This window comes from Tetrao urogallus, assembly GCF_951394365.1.
Source record: "Tetrao urogallus genome assembly, chromosome: 2".
Lineage (NCBI taxonomy): Eukaryota > Metazoa > Chordata > Aves > Galliformes > Phasianidae > Tetrao > Tetrao urogallus.
In genome coordinates, this window is record NC_136814.1 from 1,819,622 (window position 1) to 1,833,689 (window position 14,068).

Sequence of the window (14,068 nt, forward strand, 5' to 3'; positions counted from 1 at the left end):
TATAAGCTTACTTGAAAAGTAAATTTGCTGCTGAACTGGGGATTAAACAAATTCTTGACAAACATCAGCTCAGAAGTCAATCCGGCTTCATTTTAAATGTGATTGCCAGGCAGAAACACAACAATTCTGCTTGATAAGTTGTCACTGTTGCAGATGTATATATTCAAAGCAATACTTACATTGAATTCTCTTATTTTTCTGTAGACTACAAATTCATAATTCTTTCTCCTTTCTGAATAGATATTTGATTTCTTTTTCTTCTATTAACCAGGATTTTTTCTTACTATTTTAGTATCATGTGAAATGCTATCTAATGAGAATGTGTTGGCAGTATTTTATTTCACCGTATTTTTATAGTTTAGCTTTTTTATTTGAAGATTTAAGACCCGATTCTGTCCTCACTTCTGCCAAATAAATCAGGACTAACTCCACTGAAGTTAGTGAATTAACAGCCATGTCAGTGAAATCAGAGTCAGGCCACAAGAAGTTTTATATGCACTACAAACATATACTCAACTTGCAGCCATAGGGTTGAACAATAACTCAGAATAAAGTAACTGAAGCAATTCACCCTGAGAAGGAAATATACCATGCATCTTTGTATACTGGATTTGGCAGCTGAGCCCTAATATAAATTCAGATATCTATTTCAAAATAGAACATACATGATACCACACTGAGCTCTCGATGCCACACTACTTCTGAGAAACTCATCTTCAAACCATGTGAAAACGGGAGTTTTCCTCTATGGCCCTTATTCAGCTAACTTTCTCAGGCCTTTGGTAAGAATCCGGGAGGCTAATGAGCAATAAATGAAATGTTTTTCTATTATTTTTAATTAGCACTGTTGCATTACAATTTTGCCACTAGCTTTTCTTTAAATTGGAAGCTTTTCATAACAAAGATCATTTTAGCTGCTCATCCTGTGTCTACGTGAACTGGAACCTCCCATTCTCATTGGCATCACAGCCATATTAAATCCCAAACAAATATAACTCATACCACAGCCATTAATCCCAAAGCCCATAAAGAAAAGGAGAGTTAACACGACTATGGAGAAATATTATTATGGTAGAAATGTATCATTACTGTATTTTAATAAACGAAATAAAAGTGGGGTTTTTTTTGTTTTGTTCTGTTCTTTAAGTTGAGCGAAAAATCAAACGGATGGCTACAGGAAACAGGATAGGTAAACACAGCTAAGCCAAAAAGTGAAATGAATCACAATGCTTGCAGGCCATCTACACAGTTTGCCAGCCTCGGGCAGGACAGCTGCCAGCAGGGGCCGGGGCAGTCTCTGCTTCCCACGTGCGTGGTTCTGCACAGTTAATTTGGTGCTTTGCAGAAACAGTCGCTGATAATTACCACAAAGCAAAACAGATCCAGTGCAAACACTGTGTTGCTACAATTGGAACCTCTTCCAGATGACTCAACCTGGGCAATGGCAATAAGCAACTCATCCTATGCCAGCTCTGGTCTCCAAACTCGAATCCCACGGCTATGCAGTTGTAGGGCTGAGAGGCACGGAACGCAGGCGCGGCAGGGACTCCCAGCACTCAGCTCACCACAGGTGGGTGAAGTGGCAACATCAGCCCCAGTGCTGAGGGCTCACATCCTTCCAAAGGCACGGCCACAGCTGGCCAGCTGCCTCCACAAGCCACTGGATGCAACCTCTGCACAGAGGCCACATCACTCACCTCAGGAGCCACAAAAGCAGCGACACTGCTGTTCTGTCCTGCCACGCCTGAGCACACTGACAGCTAGCAGGTCCTGCGGGCCAGATATTCCCAAACTGTGATCCTCGTAGACAGGGAGGGAATACAAACCAGGATTGGTGAGATGGGATGCGCTGAAGTGTCCTGATTTGGTGGGGGGAGGGGGGGGGAATTTAAGTAACAGAAAGGTAGGGGGACTGGATTGGAAATATGTCTGCAGCAGAAGAGGGAGCAGAAGATAAAGCAAGGGAAGTTCACAATGAGCTCTGAGTGGGAGATAAAACGGTGGTGGCAAGAGATACAGGTGCCAGGTTGGAAGTGAAAGGTCCTGGATTGCAGCAAGCAGAACACATGGAAACAAGAAGCTTTACTCCTCTGTAAAAAGAAAATAAAAAACCACATAGACAAAGGGCCAACAAGCAGTTGTGAGAGTCACTAGCTATTTAAATTCCTGGTGTAAAGCATGAGAAACCAAAATTGAAGAAAACCTCTAATTCCAAGCCACACTCATCAGCTGTGCTGGAAAATGGTGATGTTCAACATCTTCTTTTTGCCACTTCTGACTGTTCTGGCAGGACAGAATAAGCTCACGGAGGTGGTTTTAAAAACCTATTCAATCTTCCTTCTTCTCCTTCTAAAGCCTGACTCTGCCTGTGCTTACCGTGACCTTCTGCTCCCTCTTCTACTGTGGACACATTTCCAATCCAATATTCAGAAACTAAAACATCATTTTATTTATTTCACACTGCAAAGTTCCACCCATTTTTTATCAGTTATATTTTCTTTTCATTCTTAGATTTACAGTCTGTCCTGCACAGTCTTTGGGAGGCACGCACCAAAGTGCAGCAAATCAATAATTCATGTGACTGACAAAAAATGCAGTCCCTCTGACTCCTTACTATACATGGACAGATGCCAGATAAACCTCTTGATCCAAAGCCATTTAGAGCTGAAGTTCTCTAGAAGCCATGCAGGCTCAGAAGGAATTTTTTTCCAGGCGCAGGTGTTTATATTCCTGCACATCCCTCCTCACAAAATGAACCCTGCAGATATTCAAGTCAACCCTTGCATGTAACAGAAAAGGGAAAATGGACAAGCACCAAGCTATGTTTTTAATATCAAACAGCAACAGCTCTGTCAGATCCACAGGGAAAACAAGAACAAGAACTGCAGAGCTGTCTCTACAATTAGCCCAACGCTGCGTGCCCTGTACAAACACTGCATGTGAACATCAGGATGGACTGTGAGGAGCCAGGCTGCAGTAACCCAGTGGGAAGGGTAAAAAGAGCCGGCTAAAACGTGGCACCAAGGGGAGCCCAGCACAGGACTAACAAAGCAGCCCTTACTGAGGCAAACTCCATCAGATGCTCTGCTTAGCCTTACTGCTGTCTTTCAGGTGCAGGGATCAGTCCTGCAGGGGTGCTGGTAGTCACTGCTCAATGAGATGGCAAAACCACCATGCAACATTCGTTAAAAGGGAGAGTTACCTCGAAATCCATGGCAAAAAAACACAAGCTGGAGGGAATTCAGCAGAGATGGTTCAGAGTCTTGTGCTCATCAACGACAGCAAATTAAAACTGGTCTTATGCACTCAATGCACAGGACTGGAGTGTTTAAAAAAAACTCAATATGTTAAGCGCAGTATATCTCCAGAGAAATTAGGTATTGACTGCATGCCTCAGTGAGTAGAAAATCTACAAAAATCCATAAGAGGCATTGATCTAAATATTACATTTTAACACTATATAACAGTTTTTAAAATGTAGATTGGGTACAGATATAATTCTCTTTAATTATCAATCAACAATGTAATACAGTTTATATAGAATGGTCATTAAAAATGAATACAATAGACACTCGGGTGCTATGCTAAAATTAACAGTGCAGTTGTGCAATATGGAATTTGCATCACAGTAAAAAGGAGGTTCATTTAACAAACCCAGTACAGCAGTGCCACGTCCAGCACTGCTTATTGGCCATACACCATTTGCAAAGAGATCCAGACACCAACTTCAGAGAGCTGGTCTTGTGGGTAAGATTCTGTGGCAAAAAGCCACAGCAGTGGCCCTGGATTGACTGAGGATGAACTCCAGGAAAAACACAGCTGCAGCTGTGGTGAATACCTGCAAACATCCAACAAGTTCAGAAACCTCAGAGGGCACAGGAGAGCCAGTCTGCAGGGCCAGAATCACAGAACCACAGGGACTGGAGGGGACCTCTAGACATCATCAAGTCCAACCCTCTGCCAAAGCAGGCTCCCTAGACCAGGTTGCACAGGTTGGCGTCCACACAGTGGACAGTGAACATCTGAACTGTGTAATTCTCCCAAAAACTAAAACCAGCATGAAGAGCCAAGAAACAAACAGGGCAGCTCCTCCCTGCCATTCCCAGCTCACAAGAATTCCCCTCATGTTCCAGGACGAAGCCACTAACAGCTCATGCTAGCACACGCTAAGTCAGCTTGCTTGAAGGTGCAATTCACATCTGCTCCTAGAATGGCACATCCAACTCCACCCTTACCAGAGGCTACCGGACAAACATGGACCAATAGTGCTGCTCAAAAGGGAAACTTTCTGGAGCTTGATGGACTGCATAACTTCCACCAGTGATGAGCTCCACAACAAGCCTGGGGAATAAATAGGCAAGCAGCTGGGTTAATCTCTCAATTCAGCTAGGGAAACACCAGTTTTGATTTAAATTAGTAGGAAGTGGATGCATTTGATTGACTTTATGCAAGAAGGTTATCAGCTTCAAGCATTGCCAAGAGGCACTTTTGAAAGCAACAAATTCATAATTTTGTTTTAAGTTTCAGCATGCATCTCAAATCACTGCATATATTCAGGTAGCTACTTTATGAATAAAACCAGAGCAAGTCAAAATGTTCTCATTTGCGTACCTCAATACAGCAACTGGTACTTATTTAGAGGGTTTAAGGTTTGAAAATACATTTATCAGAAAATGCCCTCTGGAAAGGATCTCATTTATATAAAATAACATTTTTAAAAATGAACTACATTCTGAGAGCATTCAGGTAAAACACTCCATGCTGAAAATTTGGGTAAGACCAGAACTAAGGCTGCCTATGCAGCTGTAATTTGGCAACAGTACTTTAAACAGTTTTCGGAAGAGCACCCCCTCTCACTTGGTGCTTAAGACTGTGCTTGAGAGACTCAATCATATGTCAGGAATAAAGGAGATTGCTGAGAAAAGGCCTTTGCAAAGCTGTTGGAGGCCTTTAGCTTCTCAAAAGATCTCTGCAAATCTGAAGCTCAAAACAAGATATGAGATGAGCGAAACCAGTCATTGTATTCTGCCATCTGGATCTGTGGAATCTTTGGCAGAAGTCGCTGCAGACGCCTGTTTTCCCTGGGATGCTGAGAGACCTGCTGTATACAAGAAACTGGTGACTCGACCTTAATGGATTCAGGCTGTTACAAAGTCAGAGCTGAGACATTCGGAATGAACAGTTTGGATTCTTTGCAGCACACCAGATATCATGTCTGCAGGCTTTTCTAGCAGAAGCAACTGAAAAAACTGCAGACTTTCTGTTCACAGCTATTATGAAGCATAAATTTTTTAAGTCTAAGATAGGGGAAGCAGCCCTTCAATCCACCTTTCTGAATATTCTGTTCTCTAGAGTCTGCCAGCTTTCACCAGTTCCAGCGTGGCTTCAGCTACTTGAGAAAGCAATCTAACCCACAAGCTTGCTAAACACAAGAACTTGCAGTTGAATGCGGACACGCTTTGCCACACATTTCCATTAAAATTCCCTTTTCCTTTCAAATAAAGGCAATTACCGATCTTCTAATCAAGCAATCAACGACAGGCACTGCTCTACCAGACCAGGTAGCTGCTACAACTACTCAACTGAGCCCACATACTCACAGTGCCCACATAAAATACAAGTACACAGACATACCTCTCAGGATCAGGAACGAGTCAGAGTCAAACCTCCAGAAAATGCACTGGGCAAGTTAGAAGAGGCTGAAACAGCTGGTCCTCTTCCTCACCAAATACTTTTTAGAAGGTGAAACTGTGCCATCCCTTTAGCGGCAAATACTTGACAGTCTTATTTCATTTTTCCTAATGACCAGAGTTAAATGACTGTAGGCTTTAACAGTGCCGGCAAATTATCAAGACCCTCTACATTACATGGTCAATGGCCCTTTTAATAGAAAAAGCAATAATACACAGTTGTTTGTGCCAACTAAAACTCGTTAGAAAGTATTAGTTTAAGGTAACAGTCCAGCAGCTATTAACGAGCAGGAATTTCAGCAGTTACCACTTGTGACGTTATGATTGGAGCAAAACTGACAACAGAAAACCATTCCTATTGTCTTAGAAGACCTTGGGAGTGCAAAGGGGGAGTAAAGGAAGAAAAGTTTAACAAACACGCTGTTTTGTAGCAAGAGTCAAAGTTTTTCAATAATCACCATTTTTTCACTAGCATAACATTAGAATTGACTTTTTGTCTTGCTGACATAGCAACTAAGAAAGTTGTGTTGCATTGACCATATTGATTGTGAACAACGCAGCCATCAGAGGGACTCTGCACCATATATTTTCAATATTGACCTCCCATTCCCTTTTCCATGGCTCTATGGGTCTGCTATTGGATTTGGACTGCGGTGTAATAAACAGCTAAGGTTTAATTAATGGTAAATGAATACAAGACATAGGTTATGACTTTAACTAATTAGGGAATTGTTGAATTAAGTCTGCCTTGGAATGCAAGGCAGTACAATCAATATCCAATAAAAGGACTATGTATGTAATTTACCTGCAAATGTGTTTCCAATACCATCAAAGTGAGTTTAAATAAGTAAGATATATGAAAGGCTACTGGAAAAAGATTTCAAAAAGTTAACACTTTATGGCTTCAGAAAAGGTTTTTCTCCTTGCAGAAGGAGAAATATCTTGAAATACCCTCTTACAACACAGATGGTGACACTCAGCCACAGCTCTCCCTAAAGGACAGCGCAAACTTGAAACATTTTTCCTTGACAATGCAACATTAACAAACACTGCCTCTGTCTCTACAGAGTACAGCAATACAGACCAGCACTCCCAGCACGAACTAATTAAGCTTAATGGCGGGCTTTTCTTAGGGCGCCTCAGTTCCCCTTCCTGTACCACACGTGCAGCAGCCTTTCAGTTTAAACTGTGCTGCCCCCTCCCCACCAGCACTGAAGAAGTGCTTGCAGGTGCAAGAGGTCACCACACAAGGGTCTGATCAACCCCAAGCAATCCCCACGACCACTGGGATTGTACACGTCAGCTCTCACAGCCTGATTACTCATTCTGTAATCACTTCCCTGAAATACAAAAAAGAAACCTACCTACTCCCTTGTGGGCATCTATGCTGGTAAACTCTATTGTCCCATTATGGCCCTTCCTAGGATTTTCCTGATACTGTTTGTGGTTCCCATTGGGACAATATCTGTAGGAAAGTCCATAATCTGCAAGATAAACCTGGAAGACATGAACAGACAAATGAATAATGCTTTTGTCCTTTGAAAGTATAACCTTTATAATTAAGTCTTAAGAAACTGATAGATTAAGGACAGCCTTAGATCTAAATTTTATTAAACCAAATGGTGCCTCAGGATAAAATATGTACAACTGGGGGCTATAACAGCTGCCCTCCCCATTTAAATCTTTCTACTGCTACAGTCTTTATCTTATACCGGAGTTGAGCAGAATTTCAGTCTTTTTATCTTGTTCCTAAGCTCTCTCCTCTCCAGGTGGGCATCTAGACCCCACAAACTGCAATATGTCTTTTACGCAATCCTCACGTTGCTTGTGGGACCCCTTTCTCCCCTTACTTACAACACTCCCCTGTTCAAACTCTCCATCAGCTGAGACTGCACAGCTTCATCACGTGCCAAGTGGCAGCAGCTCCCCCAGCACACTGAACTCCAGTGTCAGCAGGGGCCACAGCTGATGGAGTGCAGGGCACCTCACCATAGGCTCATCTTCTTGGATGCCACTGCCAGCAACTTAATGCTGGCAATGGTTATTTGAACAGAACGCGTACAATAAAACAAAGCAAAACCAAACAGTATCCCCCACATCCCAGAAAGCCAACTTCGTAAATCACTCCTGCGTTCAAACTAATGTTTAAAAAGACACAAACTTCACTCTAAGTTACTCTGAAGTAAATCCATGGAGTGAAATCAATGCTCCTGTGCTGCCTGTCAAGACAGCCCCCAACACATCACCTGGTACCATTTCTCTCTAAGCACAGTGCATGGAGTACAGCATCCGTGTCACTTCTGCCACTTACACAGAGGACAAGTTCACTCCATGAAGTTCACATTAACACTTTCTATCCTCCAACAACGGAGGATTTAATACATGCATGTGGTCAATTACCACAACACAGCAAAAAAACAGCTGGACCTTAATCACAACACATCCACCCCATAATATCCCAAAGATTATTTTCTCACTTTGTCATCTGCACATGCTCACCTGGCACTTTCCTCTCTCCCACTGACCTGTTGTCACATTAGAGAACTGCTTTTATTTGTTTTTTTTTAAAACAAGTATCTAAGGACAGTACTTTCACAAAAAATAAAATAGAACAAAGCTACAGGTTGCCATTATACTGCCAGTGGAACTAAACTGTGGTGCTGAAGCCGAATCATCTAGCAGTATTTTTACTAAATTATATTACAAAGAAAACCTTTTTCTTACTGTAACCTTAGTTTTGTTTCCTCTTCAGCTAAAAAAAAAGTCTAAAATAAACTCTTCCAGAACTCACTTTTAATTTAATTACATCACTTCTGGTAGAGGAAAAACAAACAAAAAACCCTCAAGAAAACTTAGTGCATCATTTTGCAGCGCATGCTGTTGAATTACTGATTCCTGTTTGTGCTCCAGGCAGCTTCAAATCCTGGGATGGCTGGTCTCTTGGTTTTAGTGTTTCTGCTGCAGGATCTGTGCTTATTTGGAGCGTGTAAGCTGGGATGCAGCACTGGCTTCCTGCAGGGTGATGGCTTTTAAGATTACCGATGATGTTTTTCACCTGACAGACTACACAAACTGTGATACAAGATTAAAGACTGTAGGCACGTTCAGAAAATCTGGGACGAGGCATAAACTTTGTTGGGTTCACTGATTTGATTTTCTCCTACGTTCATTCTCCTGATGCTCTGGTACCTAATTGAGCTCACAGTCCATATGAGAGAACTAATTCAAAGTTCTGTAATACCAAGTTTTGAGAGTCTTCTGCATCCTTGGTGGGCTGGGAAGGAAAGCAGGCTAGAAGGTATATGCTTCCCCAGATAGTGGAAGGTTTTGGATTTGGCTTGATTACAGACTGCCTATACAGCTGAACCAAGTACAGTAAAAAGAAATCCAAAGGGGACTTGAACTTTTTTTTAAAAAAAAATCAGACTATATCTTAAATTCAAATGAGATTTTAGCCATTAGAAGAAAACAATCAAGGACAAGCATCTCCAACAGCTCTTTGCTTCTATTTGAGTTGGGACTGATTGACAACATGCTAAACCTTTTCAAGAGACAGCCCAGCCTTGGACTTTCAGATATCTTAACAGCAGGACATCCATAAGGGCAGCCACCAGTTCTTACCAGTCAAACTTGAACTTTGTAAAGAAGTTGCTGCTTCTCATCCACAGTAACTACATATTCTTTGATCTAGTATGAAGTATTGCTTGCAACATTTTAAGTTGCTTAAAATACCATCAGTATTACTATCAGTAAAACAATTTTAAAGTTACAGCAGGAAAAAACAACTAAGGAGTAGCTTTAGGTTACCCTAACTTGACTGAAGGAGGCAACACACAGAAACCCAGAAGCAATGACTTCTTAAGGCCACTCAGATGCAATGGTTGTGAGCACCCCACTTAGCTCCAAAGTTGGCCACACCTGTCACTGCTCAGCCCATTTCTTCTGGCAGAGCCATTTACCACTTCTACAGCTCTCGCACCACATCTTTTCCATAATCACAGAGCTGATGGCAGCATCTCAACAGAAAGCCTTTCGGCCACCTGCAAACTGAGTCCCCTTAGCACCAGCAAGGCACTGTTACAACCTTGTCACAACTATTATTAGAATGTCTACATTATTTTAAATTACCATTAATTTCATTTCATCAATTCTCATTACAGCCCCTTCATCATTAAAAAGATATATAGTTCTTTATAGCTGCTTTTCACTTTTTGATAATGTACAACAGCACGCCCTTCTAACTTTGCTCAGAACATGGTGGGTAAGGATAGCTAAGTAATTCGTAGGGGTTTATTTGCTTTGTTTTATTATTTTAAAAGGAGTACAGGAAGGGGGAAAGGAAGATGAGTGTTACAGAATATTGAGAAATATTCAGTCAGTGTTAGCACGTTTTCCAAAAATCAAACATATTTAATCTGCAAACTACAGGGACAGCAAACAAACAAAGAATAAGAAAACGTGTAGAATAAGATATGTAAGGCACTGCAAGCAAGAAATATCAAGGATGATGAAGGTGCAAATGCTGTAAGCCTACAACAGCTGGTTTAGCTGCATTATGCTATATATTCCTCCTTCCCCCACACTTATTTTAACCCCACTGATTCTTCTCAGGGTTCTTGTTCGTTTGTTTTTAAAATTGTAGTTAAAATGTAAAGTGCTAAATAGCTACTAAGCATAAAATTTTTACAACTTGTACATGTTATATCATATAGCTGCACTGGCTGGGGAAGCTGTAAGTGTGACACCTTGGATTCCTCGGGTATATTCTCTCTCCTGAAGCACACAGAACAGGAACTTCATCACTGAACAGATCACAACATAGAGATTTTCCCTTTCCAATTCATTTTCAGTGGTTCCACTAAGTTTATGTGAGGGACTGTAAATAATTAAGCAAACATCTACTAATATGAGGCAGGTTGCCAATGGAAATAGAGCTGTCAGCTTCCTTTGGACAGTATACTAGAAAAGACAGGCTAAAATAGATCTTGGGATCAGAGCCCATCTTGGGATGATAAGTTTTAAGTACAGTGATTAGTACAGAAACAGCATCTTTTACAAAACAAAAGCCAATAAAGGCAAAAAGAGGAATAAATAAAGAAGAGAGGGAAAGAAATCATCTGCAGGAAGGATTTCAGGCCACTTCCAACATATTTCAGCATCAAATTTCTACATTCAGGGTCTAAAAGGCTCATCCACATGAAGAGGACAGTTTGCAGTGAGAGACAGGCTCATTGCTCATATATACAGAATGGAATGAGGTGCCAGAAAAAAAATGAAGGACAAGATGGGATGCTAGAGAAATGTACACTTAAGAAATTAGGAGTAACCGTATTGGCAAAGTAGTAACACTATTGTTAAAACACAAATGAAATGCTGCATCGCACCGTTTTAATGCTTTATTAAACGCCTGAATTTTGCCAAGCTGTAGCAGGTAAAGATGAAAGAACATATTGGCTGGAACTGCATTTATTACAAGCTTTATAGACAAGGAAGAAAAAGGCAAGCATTAAGTAGACTAAGAGGACTGAGTCTATTAGAGGGAAATAACACCGAAGTAGAAAACCCAAAGAAAAGAACAGTTATATCACAAGTTTTGTAGAAGCTAAAGCATAAACAATTCTACGATAAAATGCTACTTGACTATATACATTCCTTCTGAACACTGAGAATAAGTGTCAACAGTTCCTCTATCTTTCTAAATATGTTTGAAATATATCTCACACTCAGAGAGCATCAAGCTCATCACAATGCTGAAATTGTCCTTAAACCTTGCTTTTACTTCACTTCTCAAACCCTACTGAAGAAACCAGCCCCCTTTGCAGACTCATTCAGCTATAGAAAGAATCAATGACATTTGATGAGATTTGCAGGCCAAATCTTAAGCCATTTCTGGGGTCCTAATCTAGCTTCTTTGCTCTCCTTTTCTTCTGTAACAGTGTGCTTTTGTTCTTTCTTGGTTTGTTTGTTTGCTTTTGTTTGGTTTTTATAGCCAAGAGGAGGAACAGGAACAAATCCTAGTGCTGGAATCAACTGAAGTCCAAGACATTGGCCATAACTACAAAAGTAAATTGAACCAATGCGAGCATGCATCTTAGCCAGCATCCATGTGTTAAAGACATTTTCTGTATGACATCTCTGTGTACCGTATCCTTCCTAAAACACACGAAGGAGAACAGAGAAGAATTTCATTTTTCTCCATTCACCTGCTCTTAAGCAAATCTGTCAAGCAGGTCTGAAGTGCAGAAGTCACAGTGATTCATCACACAATGAAAAACAGCTTAAAGCTGGAATTATTTTCATGCATGTTTTCCCATATGACCAATGCACGTACTTTACATCTTTGTACTTTTCTACTGAAAGCTGGTCTTAAAGTTAATATTCTCAAATGTTTCTTCATTCTCCTTTTTCATTTTCAATTCAGACCATTGATGATTTATGTCCAAATTTTATTCTTTAACTATGATGCCTATGAAAAACTTAAAACCTAAGTCAAAATAGATGCAAATCCAATTTTAAAGCCTGCAGCTTAAAAATCCAAACACGTGGCTTCTGGTACAGTCTTGAGAGTCTGCAACAGTGCATCTTGTCTGCCCATACACTGCATGGAAAAAAAAATGCTACAAGAAACCTTTTGAAGAGAGAGTCCACCAAACCTCATTTCACTCATACAAACTCCACTGTTGAGCTTTTCTCTGGCACCCATTTCTCTCTTTTAACAGCATTACTGTTTAAATGAGTTCAGTGGATTCAAATTCCTCTTCTAGGGTCTACATCAGTAACACTTACTGTTTTATCATACAGTTATTACCCTTCAAGACAATTGTGACACTCCCCACAGTACTGAGACAGTGCTTCACTTGTGTAATTTACAGGTCTGATCACTTCAAGTTTGCTTTCAGGCCTCTCTCAAATTCATGGGCTGTGTACTTCCCTCAGTACATCACTGCTGTTCTGTCAGTCATCATGCTGGGTCCATGTTCAGAAACATATTGACTAGAGAATTGATCTTTTGACCTGTAACTCACTGAATGGCCTCGCTCCCTTTTACTGAATAGATCTGCAGCTAGCTGCTCTTTGAGGTCAGTTGATTTCTGATCTTCTAACCATATCTAAACATCATTTGGAGGTCATAGAGTGACAGGACCTTTACTTTATTTGTTTCTCTGTCTTGCCACGGAAGGTAAAGGATAGCAGTATAGATTTCACGTTATTTCAAGAAGGCACTGATATTTATTGGCAGCAGTGTAAGCCTACTAGGTTAATTTATAGACGAGACAGCATACGAGCAGAAAGTTTAACACAGAGAAATGATCTTTTCTGGAACTGCAGGACATCAGTGGCAACTTTGGACACAATAGTACACATCAACAACCACAAAATAACAAACAAATGCAAAGCTCAGTATAAACGCACACATGCTTTTTTGTGTAGAGATCTGCCTCTTCACCAAAACAATATTAAAAAAAATCTGAAAAGTATTTCTATATAGAGATTTATGGATCCCAGTTAAAAACCAGAGCTTCTATAATTAAAATTACACTTCAATTTTCTTCTCTATTAAAATCCTAAATCCTAGGGAGTAATAACTCTCTAACATAGAATACAAAGCAAAAACTCACCACATAAACTGTGAAGTCAGTCAGCTTTGTCATGCTACTCCCTGGAGCCAGAGCTCTCCCAGCTTATCTGCTCCTGAGTTTGATTCTGCCATTGGCTAGATGCTCCTGTTCCCTAAATGTGAAACTATCTTGACCACTCTAACTCTCAGTTCCATTGCTTTTATAAACACAACAAGGCAATCTAGCCACCCTCCACTTTAACAGAGGAAGCAGATAGAGCAAAACATGCTTGCAGACATTTTGTGGTAATAATAGTGTTTGAGGAACTGAAGTGTGTAAGGTTGATGCAAGATCGCCAAATTAAAATACAGCATCTCTGACAAACATCTGGAGGACACGGGACAGAGTATTCCACACTGCTGTCACACAGAGCTTCCAAAATACTGCTGCAATAAAACCATAAGATATTCATCAGCCCAGCAGCGTGTTGTAAAGATTGTCCCAACATCATGAACCTCACAATAGGAACAGGACATTTGAACACAGGAAGAAGCAACTTTCATACCGAAATTACATCCGAATTATAGGTATGTGAACATGGCCAAGAGGTAACAAATGCAATATCGTGTGTGCAAGTATACATGCACCATTCTGAATGCTCAAGTCTGCATGAAGATACTGTCCAGTACTGAGCCTGCCTACATGTAGAGTGCCAAGAAAAACTAATGAAGTACAGAAGGCAGACAGCACAGCAAAGTAACCAGTCTCAGGGGAAGGTGCACTGAATTCCATGACATCTTCTAATGCTAAAACTTCAGC

General features: G+C 40.7%; 1 protein-coding gene across 1 annotated transcript in view; it reads right to left on the reverse strand.

The window, feature by feature from the left end:
• The window catches only part of VRK2 (VRK serine/threonine kinase 2), a gene marked incomplete at both ends in the record, with an annotated part of 44,969 nt that overhangs the window by 15,048 nt on the left and 15,853 nt on the right, over positions 1 to 14,068 (reverse strand). The window contains one exon of the mRNA XM_079532902.1: positions 7,055 to 7,187. Coding sequence (XP_079389028.1) covers positions 7,055 to 7,187 — 133 coding nt within the window. The remainder of the gene's footprint in view (positions 1 to 7,054; positions 7,188 to 14,068) is intronic.